A 23,519-nucleotide genomic window follows, 5' to 3' on the forward strand; every position below is an offset into this window, starting at 1 on the left:
TTTTTTTGTAACCACAGTGTCCACTCCCTGCCTTTATTCTCAGGCCAGTGGCAGCAGAAGAAACAAAAGCATGTGGGTGTTTTGGGGTTAGTAGCCGTGGTGAGTGGAGTGGGTGTGGGTGTGTGTGAGGCACAAGGGTGGGGCCCGCAACACACATACATGACAGGAGTCCGGTTGCCCCTTCTAGATAATAACAATAACAGGAGGAGGGATGTTTTCTGTGGTGAAGAGGAAACGAGGGATGCAAGGTTACACAGAAAAGAAGAGGGGATGAAAAGAGAATGGAGAAGTTTAAAGGAGAAGTAAACAGTGAGAGAGATGAAGAGTGAAGGAAACCCACTAATGGGTATTGGACGTGGAAGACTAAGAATAGAGAAGGCGACAGAAAACAGGAGGAGGCGAGGAAAAGGAAGACAGAAGAGTTCAGAACACATGCAGAGCTGCTAGTCTTGCTTCAACCAGAGGAAACCCTGTTGGCTGCACGACAGATCAGCTTCCTGTATATATATGTGTGTGTGTGTGTGTGTGTGTGGTGGATGTCTGGGCGTGGTCCCTCCAGCAGCAGGGAGACAAACAGTCAAACCCCCTTTTTTGTGGCCTCCTCCCTGAGATTGGCTCAGGCCTCTTTCCTCTCTGGTGGCGGTCAGTCAACAGGCTGTCGGCTGTGTTTGTGTCACACGCTCTGTCTTATCTAAACTTTCTGAGGCTTTCTTCTCGTTAAGGCCATCTAACCAGCCGCCCATTTGTGTAACCCAGCCGGGTCGACGGGGGCTTTGAGTTTAACCCTCATGGTATCCAGCGGTGGCCGCCGTGGGGGCTGATCCCAAGTGGATCACATTGGGGACCGCAAAACCACTTTGACATAAGGGATCCTAGAAAAGCACTTGGAGATTTCACTCAGATTTCAGGCTAACCTGTAGACAGGTGTGTAAGATGGAAGATCGAAAACTGTTTTAGTTTTTGACATGCTTCTCTCATGCAACCCCTGGAGTGTGGCCAGTGATTATTTGCCATATTTATTACAGTCAGCTGCGTCACTGACGGCAATGAAATGTTTACAATGGAAAAGACAATTTGAACGTCCTATAAACTGCATAACATGCAAGGAGGCATACATTTTAATGAGCAAAAACCAAAAATAGAACAAATACAAAGCATATACAAGTTATCATGCCATAAATGTTTTAACTACCCAAAGTGTCCATGGACAATGTAAACAGACTGTATGAGTAAAGCGATTAAAGTGCCAATGTAAACAGTAAACAGTAGCTACAGGGATTATATATTTACAAGTTATTGCTGAGGCAGAGTGGGTAATAAATATAAAAAAAGTGGAGGAATGTTCCTGAGCACAACCAAGAGTCTCTGGTATGTGAGTATTTAGGATGAGTTGTAATAACATGATCATCTGATCCAGTTTCATTTGAACTTGTGTTTGCCCAGATTTTCTCGAAACTGATATTCCTGGCATGCATGCGTGTGTGTGTGAGACTGAGACAGAGACAGAAATGGGCCTGTTATGTTATTTTGTCCTTGTTTCGGTCGATTTTACAAAGGCCCTCACTGAAGAGACACAGGCATCCAAAAATACACAGCGCCATAGCGGACAAATATAACACTGGTGTATTTACAGCAGAGTCTATAAATACAAATGAGTTTTTTTTTTAGCTGGGGCCAGAACACAGAGGGGAACAACTCCTGGCAGACTGCTGCTGCTGCTGCTGCTGCTGTCTGTGTCTGTGTGTTGTTTGTGAGCGTGTTTTGTGAGAAAGGAAAACCAGTGCAGAGCGCTCCCTAATAGTAAAAAAGGAAGACTATGGGAAGAAGGGAGAAAACTGATCAGCAGATGATGGAACTACTACGGCTTACTTGACGACTCTAAAGTTTCACACGCTAGGTTCTGGGCGTTTGAAAGTAAAAAAGTAATGATCTGTTAGTTTAATTTTTGGCTTAGCTACCACACTTAACACCACTGACAGGTGCTTTGTGACCACAACATAACACATAAAATACATACAAAAATACATAAATACAAATACATAAAACTACCAAGAAATGTAAGTCTGATGTAAGTTTCTAATAGCATTGCTGCAGCGTCACAAGCAACTAGCTTGATCTGGCTATCAGTGTGGGAAGTAGGAATAGTGGCAGTGACGTCTTCTATTAGCGCTCATGTGATTGTAAGTGATAACAGTTCCTTATAAACTCAGAGGGTTTTGTGCAGCAGCAGAAGACAAAGGTGTGGCCTCGCTTTCCAGCACCATGTCAACATCAGCCCTCACCATCAGTGTGTTTGGTTCCAGCGGTGGGCAGGACCTCTCCGACCACTCCCTCCCTCCTTCTGCTCTCCTCCAATAGGCTCCCTTCCCCTCCCCTTCATCTCTTTTCACCTCCATCCATCCCTCTCCCTCACTCCTTTGCCTTTTGCCTATCTCCATCTCTCCACGGCACCCCCACCCCCGTCTGTCCTTGAATGAATGCTCTCTGACTAGTGGAACATATGCTGCTGGTTGTTCAATACCCTCCCTCTGAGCGGGGGCGCATCCATGCGTGCGCGTGTGAACTGAGTGTCGTGGGTGTGTGTGCCTGTGTGTCCGTCCTTGTGTGAATGCAAGTCTGTGTGTGCGTGCGCGCGTGAGTGTGTGTTTGTGTGTTCATTGAAACATATGCCTCCTGTTGCACATCGGCCATCTGTTCCTTGAATGGACTGATGGAGTGCTGCTGTAACCATGACGATGGGCCATTCAGTCAAATAGCCCATCAAACAACCCCTGGCTCTCTGTGTGCGTGTGTGTGTGTGTGCGTGCCTGCATGTGTGTGTGTGTGTGTGTGTTTGTATGTGTTTATGTTTAGGAATTGACTGGCGGAGTGGAGGAATTCCCACATGTTGATGAAATGAGGTTGACCCTCCAAAACGACCTGCTCCCACTTTATCCCAGTTCTTCTCTAGTCTCCACATTCACCCCGTTTGTACTGTAACTGACTGAGGACATTGTCTCAAGGAGACCGGTTAACCCAGTCCAGGAAGAAAAACAAAATGAAAAACAATAAAAAATTACAATGTGATGAAAACAAAGAGTAGTCTTTAGAAAATGTTTGTTTTGTTTCTGTTCACGTTTCTGTTCAATGCCCTTCCAATAACTACTAGTCTAGAAACTTGGTGGCACACACACTCAGATGGCTGCAGGGCAACAGTGAAAATGAATATTGAGTTTCAACTGTCTCTAACCACCGGTCTATTCATCTGCACCCTCAGTCAGACCATTCAGCAGCCCCACCCTCACACACACGCACACACACACCCTGCCCCACCCAGAGCAGTGGTCTGCTGGCCATATGTCAGCCCATCTCCTCTGAGACACCTCTCCAGGGACCCCCACTTCTTTTGTGTGTGTGTGTGTGTGTGCACGTGTGTGTGTGTTTCCTCCAACGTGTTTGCCATCTCCTCTCACTGTCTCTCCCGTCTCTCTCCACCATATTCGGTTAAATTAAAACAAAGCGTGTTAGTCCAGCTGACCACATAACATCTGCTTAGTTTCAATATTTTTAAATTCTGGTCTCGCTGGCGAAGAGAAAAACTATTTTCTGCTGCGAGTTTCAGACGTAAAAACAGTAGATGTGTTTTAATTTGAACCTGCTGAATCCAGTGGTGGGCCCATGCGGCTTGTTCGCCTGCAGGCCAGTCACTGACATTGATTTCTGGAGACACGACGATAAACTCAGAATTTGGGTTTCAGAGTCTTGTCACAGTGGCGTCTGTGTGCGTGCATGTCTGTCTCAGTGTAGACGCATTAATGTAAACAGTAACTCAAAAACAACACGGAGCAGAAACAGCCTCTTAACCAATACTCACAGAGTTCTGGAAAACAATGTGTTCTGGTTTGACATTACTCATTCTCTACATTCCCAACAACAAGTTTGTTATGAAAGCAACTTATTAGAGAGTGGTACCTCAATCAGAATTAGTGGGGTCAGGATATGGGAAAAGTTTAGATTAGATTTGATCGACTGCAGCATCTTTTTTACAGAAACAGTGTCCTGGTCACGTCTTAATCCACAAACCTTTTTGTCAGGTGGTTTCATGAGGACTTGTTCTTCAACAGCGCTATAAAGTTTTCTTTCTGAAAATGACGTGAACTTCTGCAGAATATATGTGTTCATGTTATTTTATTGATTATTTTATGTTCATATCTAAATAATCTTACTGGCTGTACTGTCATTTCTGTGGCTCTCAGCTCAAAGCTCACTGGCTCCCAATGTTGACTGAAATCTTCCAAAAAAAAATTATACGAAACATCTGACAAATATAACAATTACATTTATAACATTTAATTTAAATAGCAAACCAAAATACACGTTATTCTGTTAAACAGCCATTTATACAAAAGTTTATTCAAACAGGAGCAAATAATGAATATGTTGGGGAATAACACTGTGTGTCACTGACTCAAAGCAGATCCCACGTTCAGTGATTGAAAGAAGTGCAACACTGACTTACGTTCACGGTGAAAGTAAATATCCCACTAATATAACCGTTTACAAGGTAGACGTCTCCAGATTGTTCAACGGTGCAAACAAACGTAGCTACTCCCGCTGTCATTCCTCTTCCTCTATTTATCCAAAGATTTGTTGATATCCAAATCTTTTAGAAAGTCTAAAAATGGGAGTGTTTCTCCTTCTGACCATAGATTTGGGGTTTTTCTTTTGGACGTGCACCTCAACCCCGGCCTTGCCAGCTGTTGGCTCGGTGGTTTGTGTACAACGCAGAGGTGACCGTGAGCAGACAAGAGGTTGTAGACCGTGGTAAAAACCGCGTCCAAAGAATCCTCCTGAAACCAGAATAATATCAGCATAACCCACATTCTTAATCGGAAAATGACACGCTGAAAATAAGGCCTAATTCAAAATATCCAGATGGAACATGTTGCTTTGCATGACTACTGTCAAAGTCTGAATATTGACACATTCGGGAATAGTAATGAAATATAAGTATGCATGCAAATGAGTGCGAGATGTTGGGACGTGCTTTTAAGGGAAACTGAGAGAAATCAAATTACTTTTAAATTTGATCCGTTCATTGCTGGGTTTTTTTCTGGTCTTTTCAGGGATTTAGTTTCACTGCAAAATAAGTTCTTGAACCCATGTATTTATAAAAAATAATGGCTCTGCCTGAAAATGCACCAAAGATTACAGTATATTCCGAAGAGGGAATGCATCAGGGGATAATAATCATCCATATCATGTCTTATTTTTTTCAGCATCACATAATCAGTTGACGAGCTTAAGCTGGTGAAATGATGCATGAAATGAATGTGATGGGTCTTGTGCTGGCAGGAGAAGTTTTTTGAAGCATTTCAAACTTAAGCGTTTGTGTGGAGATATTTCAAGGTAACAGTCTGTGTAGTAGAAACACACAGGGATCCCCATCTACAACAACGGTAGGGTACTTACTGGAGTGTCCTTGTTGTTTGGCAGACAGAGGCTCATTCCATGTTGTGGTGTTTTATGTTTGAGCCCAAATTATGATCTTGGTTTAACATCAACCACCTAAATTCTTTCCAATTTTGCTGGTTTCTCACCACTGTCTCCACTATCTAGTAGCTCAGACATGGCTTGAACATACTTTTACATTTTCCATAAGTAATACTTTTGATTTTATTATTGTTAATGCTGATTGGTTGTCTCTGAGGAGAACCATGCCGTCTGATGCTAATCCCACAAGACAATTGTTTCCCGATTCCTGGCTGACATGGCTGACTGTCTGTTTCGCTTCTCAACAGCAGTAATAAGGAGACATGGACGTTTTAAATTATTACAGATGTCCGTTTCGCGTGTCTGTTTTGTATTCATGTGGTGGGTGGTAAATGAAGAAAAATCTAGATACAATAAAGCTTTATCCACGTTCATCCAACACTTTTAATTCTCGTTCTTACTTAAAACACCTGTCACATATGTCATTGCAAAGTGCTGTTTGGGCATGTGTGAAGGAAACAGTGAAGGTAGGTAAAAGGTAAGAGCATTGATCTCTATGCTTGAAAATACGACTATTGTTGCGATTCAGGGAAAAATAGGGGTAAACACAAAGCCATATTAGTTTGGATGTAGTCATAATGTTTCAGGGCATTTAGGTCCATATACGTCCAATCCATCATTTGTATTACCTCTGCATTCTCATGATAACAGCTGACATCTAGGGGCATGGGTACTTCTCTAAACAGAAGTACAGGTTCCAAAGAAATCCCCCAAAAGACAAATACATTTAGAGGAGAAAGCTAAGGCAAACAATAAAATTACTGCCCAGGCTGTCCATCAGAGTTTAGAAACCCACTTTCTGCTTCTGCTTTGACCCCTGGATATTTTTTGTGCTAATCTTCAGTTTCACCTTCACATAGTCTGGCTGTTTGTTTCTGCTGTCCCAGCTCTAATGAACTGGAGTTATCTTTTAAAGACCAGCCAAAAGAGACGCACGTTTTCAAACCCACCGTGCCTGCTGGTGCCTGCAGCCTCTCCAGACTCTCAGTGGGTATAGATACGACTGCGTCCCACAGGCCTGATTGCGAAGCGTCTGCTTTTTGTTTCTCTCCTCTGTTCCGGGCAGTTGTAACACTATCTTGGTTGACAGATGCAGAAAAACATACAAGGAGACTTGATGAATACAATATATCTCTGTGCATGTGGGGGTGTAATATTGGGCAACAGCACTTGAATCAGAGAAAATATTCAGCAAGCACAGCACTGCTGACCACAGAATTCTCAGCTAGTTATGGTCGACCCAAACATCTCTCTGCATTCAGTATGTATGCATGCAAACTATAGTCATGTACCACATCTGTTTGTGAGCGCTTTAGCTCTTTGGACCCAGACCGCTATCCAACTGTTGTTTATTTCTTTCTTCTTCTCTTGATGTCTTCCTTTGTTTTGTTTGCACTTTTCTTAAAGGACTCACCACTTTCTCTTTTTTCCACATGCTTTACTTTGTTCTCTCCTTTCATGTTTCTTTTGTCTGTATTAGCACGACCTGGTTGGGGTTTGTGTAGTTGCACGGCCCATCAGTCTGTTCTGTTTCTCTACAAAAGCTTCTGTCTTTGGTTCTGCTGAGCAAAGAGGTTGTGAGCTGAGCAGTCCTACCTGCTTACGCTTTGCTTTTGTGAAATTCTTTAAACAGCGAGCCGCAGCATTCGTGCAGCGTGCGCTAACAAAGTGACTGCTTCCATCTGCTGCTATTTTCTGTTCATCCTAATGATGGACAAAAAAACCCTCCATTGTTTTGTCTCTTGCTGTGAGACAGTCATCCTTACAGATGTCTGTGGCTTTAGCTCCCACTGCTGTAATGCACAATGAATGTGAGTTTATGTGTGGAAGGCACAAGCTTGTGGAACTGTGGAAAATCACTAAAATCTGGAGCTTTATATTGGGAATAGTGAAAGATTAAGCAGTTTATTGTGTCATTATTAGAAGTAATAATTTTGTTAGCTCTTTGGTGATTTAACATACAGTTTGAATTAAATTTGATGAACTGCAAAAGCAGGCATGTTTGCCACAAGTTAAAGTTATTGTGCCCTTGCATTTTCTACATTCGGTAGATAGAGCTTACTAAATTGTTATCCTCAGTGGCTTCTTAATGCCAACAGTTGCCTACAAACGGTATCTGACAACTTACAGCCAATGTTACCATTTGAACGCCATTTGTGTACACAGATTCCCATGTCGTAATTGAGAACTTGCAAGCTCAATTCAAAGGATGCATCCCTGCACCCAAAAATACTCTTAGGCCTCCAAGTGGATACATCGAGCAACCATAACAACCCTAAAACACACATTACATGACCATTGACCTACACTGGGCCTGAAAATAACAAACTTTGACCAGGTTTAAGGCACTGATTGTCAGAAACCTTTGCAGCCGTGCCAAAGCAAATATGGTGACACACATTAGGCAGTCCCGGGAGCGTATCCTCCCCCTGAGGAATCCCAAAGGTTATCCAGTCGTAGCTATATTTTCAGGTGTTTCATTGTAATGATTAGTATTACTAGTTTTTGATAGTTTTTAACATATCTGTCATTGTTTCCAAAAGGCTCAGTTTTAATGGTAGAATAGTCAGGACATAATGTTTCAGGGTGTGGAGGTCCAGAGCCACTTGTATTAAAGGATTGTGGGGTATTTTTTCTATATTTTTATAATGTTTCCTATAATTTTGCACCAACTCTGCATTCACAAGATAACAGCTGAGATCTAGGAACATGTATACGTCACTAAACAGAAGTAATTTTAGGTAGCTAACCCTAACCCAACATAAATGTTAGTCACACATGACCATTTGATCCATAAATTATAGTAATGGTGATAGTAATGACTTGATAGTAATGACTTCCAGCTAACACCCAAAAGGCTGTCTCTGTGCCACGATCTTTATTTTACCATCACTCAACATTTGACGTTTTGCAATCTTCATCACATTAAAACAAGCAGATGTAACACAATAAGGAAAAACTGAACAGCCCAGACGTGGCTGTAGTGCAGTTGTAAAAGTTCTTGGTGTATTATAAACATATTTGTGTGGTTATGTCTTCTCTTGTTTTTTAATCCCAAAAGGATCAGAGGGAAAGCAGCACACATGGATTTTGTTTGGCTGTGGATTCTCCCTTTAACTAGATCGTCACTTGCATGCCCATGCCGTCCCCCCCTGCTGCTGGAAACTACCGTTCCTGTTCCACTTCTCAGCGGTATTCATGTGTTAATGCATGAATGATGACACTTTGACTCGGAGCCTCTCTTTCTTCCTTTCCCTCACTCTCATTCATATCGCTCCGTCTCTCGGTAACGGTTTAACCCTCCACAGATGACTTTCTGTTGGGACTTCCTCTGAAGTGCTGATGGGTCACACGCATGACGACCAGGTTAACAAGCAGCCAGGTTGGGGAGGTGGGGATAGAGGGACACGGTCAAAGTTCAGGATAACAGGGAAATCCCTGAGCTCAGTGCAGGACGATTACCTTGGAAATCTGCTTTGATCTGCTGCTCGTCTAAAGAGCTTATACTTGAATAGGTGACAAATGACTGTATTCTCTTATCTTGTCAGTCGTTACTGTTTGGCTGTTAGATCTAGTAGTCTATCTACAGATAAATATAAATGTGCAGTCTGCTCACGTCTCCTGTCTGTTAAAGTTACAGCGTACAATGTTGTTGCCAGTCAGTCTACATGGCAGCTAGCTGGGATGTGAAATAAACAATGAAACAGGCCACAAACCGTGACAAACATATCTTAACTAGCCATCGATCAGAGAGAAAAATAGGAGGCAGCCATTTAACTGACGTTTTAAAGTCTGTCACACCACGTTGGCGTCTTCCTCTCTTCTCTGTAAATCACAGTCATGGCTGTGAATGCCCGACTAGAAACGCTTTGATCACAGTGGAAAAAAAAAAAAAAATGTGAGTGAGAGAGTGTGTCTGGATTTGACTGGCGGGGCTACAACTTGCCAGGTCACCTTTTTCCAACTGGACACATGGGCAACTTAGTAGGAACTTAGAAGACAACTTTATGAGTCAAAGAGTCCCACTAGTAAAATTAGACTGAATGAGTAACACGCTATACAGCTGTATAGTCTACCCCAGATTTTAATAATGGCATGGAGGGCGCAGACGGCAGTTTGTACATTATCCTAAATAAAAAAAAAGTGACTATGCAGACACACTAAAACATGTGGAAGAAAACTGAAAATACACGAAAATAACCACCACTGCAGATGACTTACAGACAAGGGTGACAACTCCAAGACAAAAACAATCCAAGAGCCTCTTTTTGGTTGTAAACACATATCTTTCAAATAGGTTATCACTTGGAAAACATTTCCGTAGGCTGGATGCGACAGCTTTCCTCAACACATACACAAATGCATAGCACACACTGTGTCTCTGTGGTGTGTGTGTGTGTGTGGGTGGGGGGTTGGTGGTTGGGGGTAACAGCTCCTCAGCAGGTACATGTCAGCTCATCCAGCTCTTTGATAAGCACAGACACTTCCCTTTAGCAGGGGACTGACAAACACAGAGTTTACCTTTATAGTCCAAACCTATATGTGATTTTTGAAAATGTCATTAGCACACATTAATTATGTTTTTCACTCCCCCTAAAAATTATGTATTCCCACATAAGCGTTGTACAATGAATACTTTGCATGCCAGCATCCATTCTTTTTATCCATTATCCTCTTACATGTATCACGTATCACCTAGTATCATGTACTTTTGTTTGTATATGTTGCTAGTATGCTGTATCCAGATGTATGAGCTCTTGCTCTGTTTGTTTCAGACTCTGGGTTCGGTCAAGTAACTTGAGACAGCTCGGACAGGCTTGGATTGTTATTGACGCAACATAAATAATATATATTTGAACTGAAGCAAAATCATTATTCACCTGACATCAGAAAATGAAAAAAAAAAAAATGTAAGGACTGAATCACTTGTTGAATCTGCAACTTTGACACACAGTATAGGTGATAACAAGACAAAAGGTTTATCTGTTTTCCTCTTTCCGAGCATGTATCTCTAACCTTATCACTGTTATGATTGTGTCTGCAGAAGAAGGTCCGTGTGAAAACCCTAAAGAGACGTAGAGGTAATGAGAGAGTACTCACAATACTCACACCCAGAGGATGAGTAAAACACTGAGTGGGGCAGAAAAAGGAAGACCCGAGTCTCACAGAAGACTTAAATAGTACAAATGAGGCCCAGTCTCTCTTTAGCATGTATCCGCCAAAAAAGGAACAGGAAATGTGTGTGTGTGTGTGTGTGTGTGTGTGTGTGAGAGAGAGAGAGAGGATTTAAAGGATTGGCACATTTACAGCATAGGGCCTCATCATCCCCCCAACTGCGTGAGCACTGACAGTTTAACTATACTCCTCAGATTCTGGCCTAAGATGTCCCAATCATTATCAGACATGTTTATTATATCATAATACCAATGTAATATTCTGTATTTGAAGTAATGTGCCGTGCAATGAAAATGTCACAGAAAATATCATCCAGTTTCATAACATGATGGCAACCATTAGAGTTAGAAGATGATTCCTTTGGGTTTTTATTGTTTTAGCAATGAATCTCATACAGTCGGGGCAGCAGCATAGCATTTTCCAAAGTAACTTCCAAGCAGCAATCAGTGTTTAGAAAGTCAGCTTGAATACATTTTAAACCTACTTACGATGACACAGCTGCAAGCAGGACTGCTTTGTTTTTACTTGCTGGTGCATTAAAGGACACTTTGGCATCCAAAATAGGACAGTGTGCAGCCTTTCTAATGGAAGGAAGCATGGTTATTGCTAATATTATTATTGATTTATTGATTTGATGGCAGTATAACTTGCACAGTGTTATGTGGCAAGTGGGAGATTTCAGATGTTGGAGAAAATAAGTGAATTGAGATTTTTCTATAATGTGTCACCTATCTCAAGAGAACCAATGACATTATTGGGCTAAAACTAGCAAAGATGGCGGCATCTTTCTTTATTATGCACTAAAGACCGCTTGTATGTGTGTATGTGTGTGTGTGTGTTTGTGTGTGTGTTTGTGTGTGTATGTATTAGGAGGTTAGTTACAGGATCATCTCCTATCGTCAATGAGGTGCGAACCCCAGACTTCTCACCCACCACCCCTCCATCCTCCAGCCTGCCTTTACACCAACCCAGGTGTTAAAGCCCCCACTGAGGTGACACTTATCACTGGTCTGGGAAAGAGCTGCTCTGCAACAACACACTCTCACACACACACACACACACACAAAGACACACAAGCTCACACACACTCAGAGATACCAAAGGATGACTCGGTTGGAAAATGTCTCTCCTTCTCACCAGATATACAGATTATCAGGTTTAGTCGAGAATGATAAAAACTGTTTCCTTGACAACACTGTGTGAGAGCAGTTAGAGGTTAGTCCCTGATTTTCCTCATTAAACGTCCCATTTACAGATCCTGCCGTTTCACTGATCTGCATCATGTGACACTTACTCACAGATTTATCTATGAGTACCTGCCTGACGTCTGCTTTTAGGCCGTGTATCTCTTCTCTGCTCTCCCTCCTCCTTTCCTCTGAAGATAAATATGTCACTCTCACTTCAGAGGATGTGCGTGTGTGGCTGACAGAAAGTGTTTGTCCAGACGACTTGGGACGTTGAGTCACCCACCGTAGGGGAGATAACACAGCCGACAAACAGCATTATGGACACAAACCCATTTATTTGTATCAAGACTGTGGCAGTCTTTGTAAACACACACTTATTTCAGATGAACTGTGTTATTTTAAACTCAATGGAAACTTTTGGGTTCACCATGCAACAGGATACTCCAACAGGGCAACAAGGACAAGCATGCAAACAGCAGAGAACAGAATCTAAACATTTGTGGAGGACAGTAGCCAAATGTTCGTAGCAGTGACCTCGTGACCAGAGGGTCAGCGGTTCAAATTCCTGGACCGCCTGGCAGGCAGAGAGCGACCCATCCCATCAAAATGCTTAGAGCGGGTTACTGTCTGTCACTGCAGTCGATCTGTGCAGTCAGCATTGGGGTACGCTGCGGTTTATACGGTTGATGCTACAGACAAATTAAACTGTCTCTTGGCTACAACACAGCAGCAACCATCTGTCAAAGTAAATAAGGTGTTTGACCTGTACAAATGTTTTGTTGTTTTGTTAATACCTGCGGATACACATGGAACATGTTGCAAAATGTCAACATATGAAATTAAAGTCCTATGAAACAACATCTCTATCAAGTGGATGTTTTATCATGACTAAGCCCAGTGGTAACTCTACAACTCTGTTGTGCTTGCATTTGATTTTGGCTCTGTTTTTGTGTGTGTGCTCGTCTGTCTGGTTGAGTCTCTTTGGCTCCCTCTAGGTAAATGCTGTACAAACGTTAGCAAAATGTGCAGGTTGTTGCTGTCAACATTGTTCCTTCTTGACTACAAACTGTGTCTGGGGAGACATGTGCAACAAGAGCTGATGAGTAAATTAGACATACCCAAAATGTAAGACTTAAGATATTCAGTACATTTAAAAATAGATAGACAAAGTGTCTCTTATATAAAGTATTTTTCTGAAAAAGACCAACACCTTATTAAAAATGAAAGGCTGTGTGCAATGTTTTCTTCCCAAAGTGGCATTTCATCGACTGTGTCTCTTCACCTCAGACAAGAATCATGCATCTTTCATTATCTGCAAAGTTGCAATTTTCTATTTGATGAGGTCTCATGTTACCAGAAGGAAACTTGCTGCTTCAGCTCATCATCGTGGACTCTCAGCTGATGGGCAGTCTGCTACAAACACCGCAGCAGTGAGATGTTGATCTGATAAAAATGTTTCCATATTAGTGGATTTATCTCCCTGATAAGCCAAAACTCAAAGAAAAAGAGCATGCATTGCGTTCCCATATATAATCAGATTTCTTTGCATATAAACAGAAAAGTCCCTCTATATATCCTTAAACAATGGCTGCATCTATTTGTCATGAGTTATTTCTGTATCAACAGCTCTCCTTGTTTATCAGTTAAATTTAAATAAAACAGGTTTGTTGTTTGTTTGCTGTATACGTATAATCAGTGTCATCCATTTAAATGTAGGTGTCTTGACTTTGGATCCCAATAATAACAGTGTGGCACCTCTTGTGGGACGTATGTAGGTAGTCTAGACAGTTACACTATAATAGTCACTGTGTGCAGTCACATGTGACATCCCTATGATAATAGCCGATGTCCTCTTAATTGCTGTTATCCATTGTGCTGTCCCTGTAATCTGTCCTAAGTCTTCCAGGTGACACTTAGACTGCCTCCAGCAGAGACGATGTTTGATCTGTCACAGCTCGGCACATGTAAATGAAATTTGATGCTCTGATGTAAGTATTCATCACACCCGTCTGGAGTCTTGATGTGGTTACCATTTAAAATGATTTAAATTAGCCTGCTTTTGAATTCTGCCCTTTGACAATCACAGGTTGTCCCACAGAAGAAGATCCAAACAGGCTGCATCCAAATATGGTAACACTGAGGGTTAGTGCAGCCAGTGTTTACATGTTTGCTTTCAGACTAATTGTGGTTATTTAAATACAAATGCAAGTCTAGGAAAAAAAATACAATGACAGGGACATCCTTGACTGCAGCTTACATGTGCATTGATTAATAAATAGAATTCTAGCCGAATGATTTTTTTGTGAACTACTGGATTTTTTAAGGATATTTTCATTATCATGTTATCTGTTGCCTGATAGCAAATGTTTAGTTATGAAATATGTACCCAAAACAGCACTCCTGGTGTGTATTTACAATTGTCGTATTTCAGTAGCATAAATACAAATATTTTTAAGCCCCAATGACACATAGAGAAAAATAAAAGACAAAATGTAATCACACTAATGTAAAGAATGTTTAAAGAATACAAATACTTTTATATTTAAGAAAGACAGAAAAGTGCTGATCCAGAACCAAGCACTCCTGGTTTACTGAAACATCTCAGCTATTAACTGAGACAGCAGAAAAGGAGAATAGAAAAGAGCAAATACGCCATCTAATGTAGAAAGACAGGAAACACAGCTGAGTCAGAGTCTGGCATCAACCTTAACAGCTGCTTATTCTTGACATAGATTTAACAAGAACTTAACAAGTTAGTCATATAGGCGTCATACAACAAATGTGTGTACAAACTACTGTTTATTACACGAGCTTAAAAGGTATGCTTTCAAGCTGGCTTTGATTTTCAGCTCATTTTAACCCAGCTTGTTAGATACTTTGTAAGCAGAGAAATGTGTTCTCTTCCAGGGCTGCGAGAAGAGAATGACGCCATTCTGTTCTCGCGAGAACTGTTCTCGACCAGTTCTCGCCACATCATCTGGACAGAACTTTCTTCTCGCGTGGTTTCCTATAACTATTCTGTGAGTGGTCAGAAATTGGATGTGGGCGTGATCAATGCGGAGACGTGGAATGTTGTCATTCCCGCCCTTTTCCGGTTGTACAATGGATCGTTTTGAGACTCGGCTGGCCGAGGAGGTGAGGAAATATGATAACCTATATAATACATCTAGTAAGGAACACAAAGACACACAAATGGCTAATAATTCGTGGAGGGAGGTAGCCCGAACGTTGTGCACAGACGAGCGCGTGTGTCGCAAAAGATGGAGATACCTTCGAGACAAATTCGCAAAGGCCAAACGGCGTGTACAATTAAAGAAGAATGGTGACCCCGACGGGAGGAAGACAATCCCATTACTGTACACCTCGTTGCTGTGGCTCGACGCTCACATTAAACACCGTGACACGGCCATTAACACGACTGTTTCACAAATCGAGGTAAGCAATAGTGCCCACCAGATATCTGCCTGAGTGAGGGAGAGGGACTGTGAGTAAAGTAAGTTAACAATGATGGTCATTTCATGTACTATTTCATACCGATTTTGTGGTCACGACGTGTTCCATCATGAGTCAAACAGTATACAACATAAGTCACTGACAGGGGACCGCGGTCCGGATCCAGAAGCTGTCCCATACGGACCCGCACCTACAACCAAAACAAAAGGTTACAATTTAAAACAGGGCGCTTCCATTTTAACAGGCGCAGCTTTAGGTAGTGGTTTAGTGGATGAGGAAACGCACAGACCAATTGCAAGCGAGTTAAGCCATCCCACGTGATATCACTCAGCCAATCAAGTTTGTGCATTCCAGGCGCTAAACATTGAGACGCTCCAGACTAGTGATGGGAAGTCCAGCTCTTTTCAGAGACTCATCTCCTTCCAACTTAGGCTCCCTTGGAAGAGCCGGCTCTTATGGCTCCCAAATGTCTCTTCATTTAGTTTAACTCAGAGCCATTAGCAATTATGAATTGTTTGTGTGTTGGTAAGCAATTTTTATTTCACTGTTTTCAGAAAAGCCTTATTTTTCCATACAAAAATATAATTACTATTGTTTAACATATATCTAACATAAGCTTTAAATGAACAACTGAACCACAGCAAGCAAATCAAATAAGTACAGGCCAAAGTCTTAACATTATGACACTTTCGATAAGAGTCTTTAGTGCATGTAGAGAAAACAAAGGAAAGATATAGAGGAGTGTTCAATTGAACACAATTTTGAAATACAGCTCACTTTTATTCAGTTAATGAGAGAAAATTAAGCAAACTTATCTGATGTGATATATGTTCGGTTCTATAAATATAGTATAGAAATATTGGTTTGGGAACCATTGGTTCACTATTCAAAACAAAAATAAATAGGAGCGCCTGAGGTTGCAACGCAGGGGAAATGCAGCATCTCCCACAAACACATTTGGAGCCTTGATGGTTGTGCCAGGGGGATGTGCCGGTGGTGGCAGAAGAAGTCGCCTGTTCTTGAGCGGAGGCCCAAAGGAGCTCTTTTCAGACACTCCACCATCACTTACTTTGCCATAGACCCTGATGTAAACTATCGTGAACCACACACAGCCATCTAAACAATAGAGTGCTGACCTTTAGAACTGATAAGTGCTCTTGGTGGGGCTTTGATTTTTATATGTTTCCCATCGATAGCCCCAACAACATTGGGAAAGTTTCACAGCCTTCAAAAGTCCTGGGTAATGTCAAACATCTGTCCCGGCGAGGGAACGGCCACAGAGTCATCCTTCAAGACCAATCACAACTGGTAACAGTTGCCTCCTTCTCCTGGTCTCCTCCTTCTCCTCCTCCTCCATCAACTCGAAAACTGCCATCTCTGCCATCGTCTGCCACTGTGCATTCTCTGTATTGTTATTGTTGTGGTTTCTGTCAGATTCCCATCATGCTTAGTGTGTGTGACTCAGTGGTAGGGCCCTATGAGGACTTCCCAGGGGTTCTGCACTTGAGTTTACAGTCTATGGTTTCCAGTGATGGGAATAACGGCGTTAAAATAAACGGCGTTACTAACAGCGTCATTTTTTTCAGTAACGAGTAATCTAACTAATTACTATTTCCGCCGTTACTTGCGCTGTCAGCCAGCCACAAGAGCTGCGAATGTGATTTTGTTTTTCCCGAGCATTCAGAGGTAAAGTTGCCGTTTTCAAGGTGGAAGTATAGGCACTACTTTAACCTCATTGAGGTAAAAGGCAAGAACGTACACCTGTAGTGTACATAATATCAGGAAAAAGAAATCAAATTCTCAGACGTATTTAAACATTTTTTTTTTAAAGTAACGCAATAGTTACTTTCCCTGGTAACTAGTTACTTTTATAGTGGAGTAATTCAGTTACTAACTCAGTTACTTTTTGGGAGAAGTAACTAATAACTAACTAATTACTTTTTAAAAGTAACGTGCCCAACACTGATGGTTTCTCATGAAGTATAAATGACCTGGCCAGAATGAACTTTGTTCATGTTCTTGCCACCTTGAGAAAATGAACGAATTTCTCTGTTCTTGCAGAGTATGTAACAGCCGTGTCAACATAATACATTTTCATTTGTGGTATAAGTACCACCTCATCCATGCTTGATAATTTTAATTATTGCACATTTAATATTTTAACTATTTATTTCCCATTTGAAATCATGTGGTGATGCTTTAAATGAATGTACCATGTATTGTAATTTATCAAAATAAAATGTAATGTATGGTGAGTGAGCATTTGCCATTCCCATTTCCAAACAAAATGTGTTATTTTATTCAGTCAAAGCCAACAGGAGACGTTCGTGTTAGTGGTTTTATTTTGAATATCTGTAGCTTCGCACTTCCTTCTGACGACTTGAGCCGAGAAAAACGAACCGAGATCGTTGTCTGCCGACGAAAGGGCTTCGCGGTGGAGTAAAACACAATGAACACTGTCGAAAAGAAACTGGCGGACTTGATACGCGAACACCCGAATCTGTACGACCAGTCCCGGCGGGACTACAAAGACAACCTGAAGGGGCATTTGTCCTGGAAAGAGATCGCTGTCGCCATGGGAAAGTCGGAGGAAGAGGTAAAACTGAAATGGAAAAACCTACGCGACAAGTTCTGTAAAGCGAAAAAGCGACTCGTCAAGAGAAACTTCCCTCTGCTGGACGACGACGACAACCCGGTAGAGAGGCAGGTCCCGGTATTGTACAACCAGCTGGCCTGGCTCAGCGCCTATGTCAAACCCAGGGTAGAGAGTTGCATGGGGGAGACCAGAGAGGTGCGTGTGTTCGTCTGTGTGTCGTTTGCATAAATGTTGTCATGTCTTTCACGTTAACATGCTGTATTAGCTTGGCGTCATTAGCTAACGAATGGTACCTTTTTTGGGGGCCTGTGGGGACAGACTACCGCCAATAATATAAGCATAACTAAATGTCATTAACTGTGATTTTCTAAAAGGCTAAACACTTCTTCAAAACATCCAGCGACATCTATACTAGCGTCTGTCTCACTCAATATCCGCTTCAGTTTTTCAAAATAAAAGCAGTTTGAAGCCAACAACCAGCTTACAGAGGAATTAAAATTATATTTGAAAAATACTAGTAACCAGTATTCGCCAATATTCGCAGCACCCTGTGCAGTTAATCTAAAAGAAAGCTAAACAAGCTGTTTATTGTTTGCGTTTTCCTGCTGTATATTGTTGCGTTTTCTATTTTCTATACATTACTTACTTGCCTATTTTTTCATACTTAGTTAATTTTATTCTATTTTTATACTTTTGCCTTTACTGTTTCTGCTTTGGCTTGCACCGGGACCAGGGTAACTAATTTCGTTCCACCTCATGTACCAACATGTGTGTAATGACAATAAAACTCCTTGAATCCTGTTGAGACGTGACATTGTATGGACAAATGTATGTAAGGTTAAATAAAGTTTAATTTATTTTAATTTATAGTAAACAGATGACTATCAGTCTAACTTTGCCAGATAGTGCTTATGAAGTTAAGCTAGTAGTCTTTTCCTCTGGGTTTTGAAAAACTCTCAAAGCAGGGAGAAATGTTTTCAGGAGCAATAGGAAACTTAACACAAGCACAACATTGTTTGAAACGTGCAAAAATATTTCTGATTTGTTATGAGACTATGGTGGAGTAAATTAGACTCTGGCAGGCTGCCATAGTATTTACATGATATGGGAAACTGATGCATTTTCAAATTAGGTTTTTATGTATATGAATACACAATATAACATAAATATGTGATCAGGGCACATAATCCTCCTTTAAATGGTGGCATACAGTGTCTGTTTCATAAAAAGGTAGACGTGCCCCATGAATATAGAAAAACATGCCCACACACATATACTATATATGATTAAACTAATTTTAGAGCTTGTGTGTGGGTGTGATCAGACTGTGGTCTGATGGGCAATCGAACTGGAAACAACCGTGGGCACAGACTCTAAATTAGTCATCAAGGAAATGTATGGAAGTTTTTCTTTTTAATATTTTCCTTTTAATATAAATAGTTTTTCTACTAGTTTACCAACAAAGTGAGTTGTTGTCCATTAACCAGTAACTATATGTTGTTCTCATGCCCCACAGGTATCTGGAAGGGCAGATGACCCGGAGGAAGACGAAGATAAAGACGAGAAGGTGCATTGCTCTGTGGTGGTACCTGTTGTTAGTACTAGTGTTCCTCTTGTGGAGTCATGTCCAACCAACCATCAGGATACAGGGCCGTCTCATAAACGCAAAAGGCAAACAGCCACAGAGACTGAGATAAGTTCTCCAGAAGCCCTCCCCAATGTCAGAGATGAAGATGAACTGTTTCTGCTTAGCCTCCTGCCCTCATTGAAGAGGCTTACTATTAAAAAAAGAATGGAGGTGCGGATGAAATTCCAGCAAGTGCTTTATGCTGCAGAGTTTGAGGACTAAAGTGCTCTGACGGAGGTAACGGGCTGTTATACCATATCCACAATGACTCACAAGCATTCAGCAGCAGCTTGTAAAAAGTTGTACTGTATATGTGTGTTGGTTATTCACTATGGCCATGGAGACAATTTTTTGTTACATGTTTTTAATGTTTAGAATATGTACTCAGTTACATTTTGAGTTAAAACATGTTGAGCCACGTGCCATAAAATGACTGATAGCTTGTACGATTATTGAATTGTGTACAGAGGTATTTTTTCTCTGTAGGGGTTGAAACATGCTCCATAATAAAATCCACATGGTGTGTCATCAGACTCATATTCTGATGAGGACTGAGTCTAGCTATGCCAGGCCGAGAGGGTTCTGTGGAGTTTGCATGTTCTCCCTGTGGCTTCGAGGGTTATCTCTGGATGCTCCAGCTTCTTCCCACAGTCCAAAGACTTGCTTGTTTAACTGGTGACTGTACAGTAAATTCACTGTAGGTGTGCATGTGAGTATGAATGGTCATTTTGTCTCTGTGTTAGTCCTGTGATGGGCTGGTAGACCTGTCCAGGATACACAATGATACCTGGGATAGGCTCCAGCCCCCCGCAACCCTTTAGAGGGTAACAAATATTGTCTGATGGCAGAGTACCAACTGGTATACACATTTTTTTGTGTTGATTACGTTTCTTTTTTTTTTTCTTTTGTTTTTTAACCTTTTGGAAAGTCCCAGACTTACTCTGCTTGCCAGCGTTGGCAGAATTATTTCAAATATTTTTTTTAGAATAGACAAAGCTCATTGTCTAATAACTTTCTACTGTATATATTTTACAAATAAATATTTTCTTGCTCCAGATGATTTCTTTTTACTTTGTTTTTTTTTGTTTTTTTATCACCCATAAAGTGAGTCATGAATTATTGTGCTGTTAAATCTATTTGGATAACGTTTCTATTTTTGTATGAATTTAATACACTGTTTCCCATAAAGTTAGAATAATTTTATTTTCAGACACATTTCTCTTTTTATTCCTGTTTATGCTCATTAGTTATATGTTTGGAAGAGAAGGACATGTCTTGATAAGATACACACCATCCAAAATAAATCACAAACATCAATGTCACAATCATTTCAAGAGGTAAAACATATTTTATTCCAACTTTATGGACAACAGTGTAACAAAATACTGGTTTGGCCTTTAAATTTATTTTTCTTCAAGGTAACTAAAATATTTCTGCCTCTTTCATGTTTCAGCGTATTCATTGCATCCTATAGCTTTCAGCAATAGAAGTTATCTTCCAATTCCATTTCCCAGAGCATTTTCTAGCTGCAGTGATGCTATTAATTTCTGTTAGCTGCCAAGTCATTCACTTACAAATAAACCCAATCGCTTTTCTGTCTCAACAAGTTCCTCCCTCTCCATCCAGGCCTCGGTCAGGGATTGGATGGGATAATGACAGACATCCGCTTTAGTGTTATTCTTTCAGAAATCACCATTCACAAATATCTGTATGTTTTCATTCATATCTCTATGCATTTCATTAATAAGGTCTGTGTATTAGACCAATTTGTGAATGTGTTGCCTTGCCTCTCCTCTCTCCTCTCCTCTCTATTTATCCCCATTCTACCCTCCTCCCTCCCTCCCTCCCTCCCTTCCTCCCCTCTCTCATCCACCCCTCCCATCCCCCAGCTTCCCTTCTTTCATGTCATTGGGTGCTGTGTGGGGTGATGGTTGTGGTTTCTGTCGGTGATATCCCCAGAGCGTGTACCGGCTTCCTGCTTCTGCACTACAGCCATGTAGCTATGTCAGCCTTTCAGTGTCTTTAGTATAGATAGATAGATAGACAGACAGATAGATAGATAGATACATAGATAGATAGATAGATAGATAGATGTGTTTATCATGGGACATTTGGGGGCTGCTAACTGTGGCTACATGTAGCTTCTACAGCTGGACTGAGATGCATATCAGGATGTTCTTGCCCAGTTTGCACAGAGTCATCGCCTGAAAGTCCATATAGAAGACCAGCGCACAGACTCAGCCTGTTTGGACCAGACTACAGATTGCTAACAAGCTGCGTACTAAGGATCAACACTCAATTTCTTCCTGCTGAGGTGAGATGCGATAATACACATTTCAGTAAATTTACAGTAATGATGGTGTGATGTGTGTAGTTGGTATAGTTACAGTCAGCAAACATTTAGTAGTGTGTGTACTGTACAGGTCATATCGATGCTGCTTTATTATTCTTTTGCCTTTTTCTTTAAGATGTATTCTTTATTATTCTTAATAAATACTATGTCTTGTTCTCTGTTAATCAAAATAATAAATCCCTGTGTCAGAGTCTGAGAGCATAGCACCACTCCAGCTGCAGCATTGCTGCACAATGAAAGGCTGGCTACTACGATGAAACAGCATCCCGCTGCTATTGGTGGAAACAGCTTCTGGTGAAGAACATTGATTGGTTCGTTTCGTTGCCTCTCATGGTGATGGGCACGTTCCAACTGGGATTCAGATTGTCATATGGCACAAACATACCGCCCTGGAGATGGTGTTTAGTAGTGAGTGTGCTTAGGTGTGGTTCTGTGAGGAAGGGAGGGTGGAGGAGGCAGGAGAGAGATGGAAGCATGATGTGTAGTGATTAACTGAAAGCTTTGGTCATGTATAAATTTGATATTCGTTGCTGGTGGATTCTAAATGACTGGCACTGACTTGTTGTGTTTTTCTGTTGCATCAACTTAACATGAATTCATATTTAAACACAAATTATGATACGTAGTTATTGTTGCCACTTTTGATACATTTCAAAAAGCTAAATAACATCAACATCGAAGTGGCAGCGCCCTGAATCATGTATTCTCTGCTGACTGAACAGGGACCAGTCATTCAGAGATTTAACACAGGCAATTGCACAAACAGCTAAGGAGCGAACAGAGCTGCACAAAACTGGTCATATGATTCTGGTCAGCCCAAAGCTATTAGCGAGAACAAGAGAAAACCACGCAAGAGGAAGACAAACCATGGTGTTTTCATACCGCTTGCTGTAGCCTCCGAGCTGCTAAAGCTGTAATGGAGCTAGCATTGTGTCACTGGTGTGGTTGGAGGCTTTTATTTCCATACTATGGTGAAGTGGATGCCCACTGGATGCATCCTTCATAACTGAAAGAAAAGGTAAAAGTCCTTTTGGCAGTTTTTGGTGGTATTATCACATATTAGCAGATATGACAGTGAAGGGTGTGTCTATGTGAGTTACATATGTTTGTGTCAGTGACAGGACATATATACGCATGTACCCAAGTACATTTTGAGAAACCCTTGCAGCCTGATAATAGTATTTGTAGCTGCTTTGTAATTTTATTAATTTGATCTATTTAAAAAGTTGACTGAGACTACTGGTCTAGTTTTATATTAGCTCCCAATGAGAGTGGTGAGTTAATGTCAAACTAGCCAGAGGTGTAAACTCATTCCAGGGTTGGGCCTTACTGTGTGTTCTGGATTTTAAATTATCATGGAGGTCAGGCAACCCTTCTTTTTGTATGAATGAAGCCAAAATAGTGTGAATCCATTCAGTGTTTGCTGATGATTAAAGGTCTTCTCCAGTCTGCTTTTAAGATTTCTTGTGTCTGGCCCCTTCTTAATGTCTCTACTGTCTGTTCTTCCTCAGGCCTCGTTAATCAGATCATCAGAAGCCCATCACATCTTAAAGCTGTGATCAAACCCCAACCAAACCGGAACACATCACATTAGTC

The 23,519-nt window shown here is 41.2% G+C and overlaps 1 protein-coding gene across 1 annotated transcript; it reads left to right on the forward strand.

The window, feature by feature from the left end:
* Positions 1 to 17,753: 17,753 nt before the first annotated feature.
* LOC311510055 (uncharacterized protein) lies at positions 17,754 to 20,625 on the forward strand. The gene is made up of 2 exons (XM_084574985.1): positions 17,754 to 18,138; positions 19,460 to 20,625. The coding sequence occupies exons 1-2, from the start codon at positions 17,797 to 17,799 to the stop codon at positions 19,790 to 19,792; spliced, it is 675 nt and encodes a 224-aa protein (XP_084431111.1). The 5' UTR covers positions 17,754 to 17,796; the 3' UTR covers positions 19,793 to 20,625.
* The last annotated feature ends 2,894 nt before the right edge of the window (positions 20,626 to 23,519 follow it).

This window comes from Chelon labrosus (genome assembly GCF_963514085.1).
Source record: "Chelon labrosus genome assembly, chromosome: 3".
NCBI lineage: Eukaryota > Metazoa > Chordata > Actinopteri > Mugiliformes > Mugilidae > Chelon > Chelon labrosus.

Bases quoted from the DNA above. Each gene is read 5' to 3' on its own strand.
- LOC311510055 (XM_084574985.1), top strand. From the start codon at position 17,797: ATGAACACTGTCGAAAAGAAACTGGCGGACTTGATACGCGAACACCCG. The intron at 18,139-19,459 runs GTGCGTGTGTTC...CATGCCCCACAG, and splicing joins GCATGGGGGAGACCAGAGAG to GTATCTGGAAGGGCAGATGA.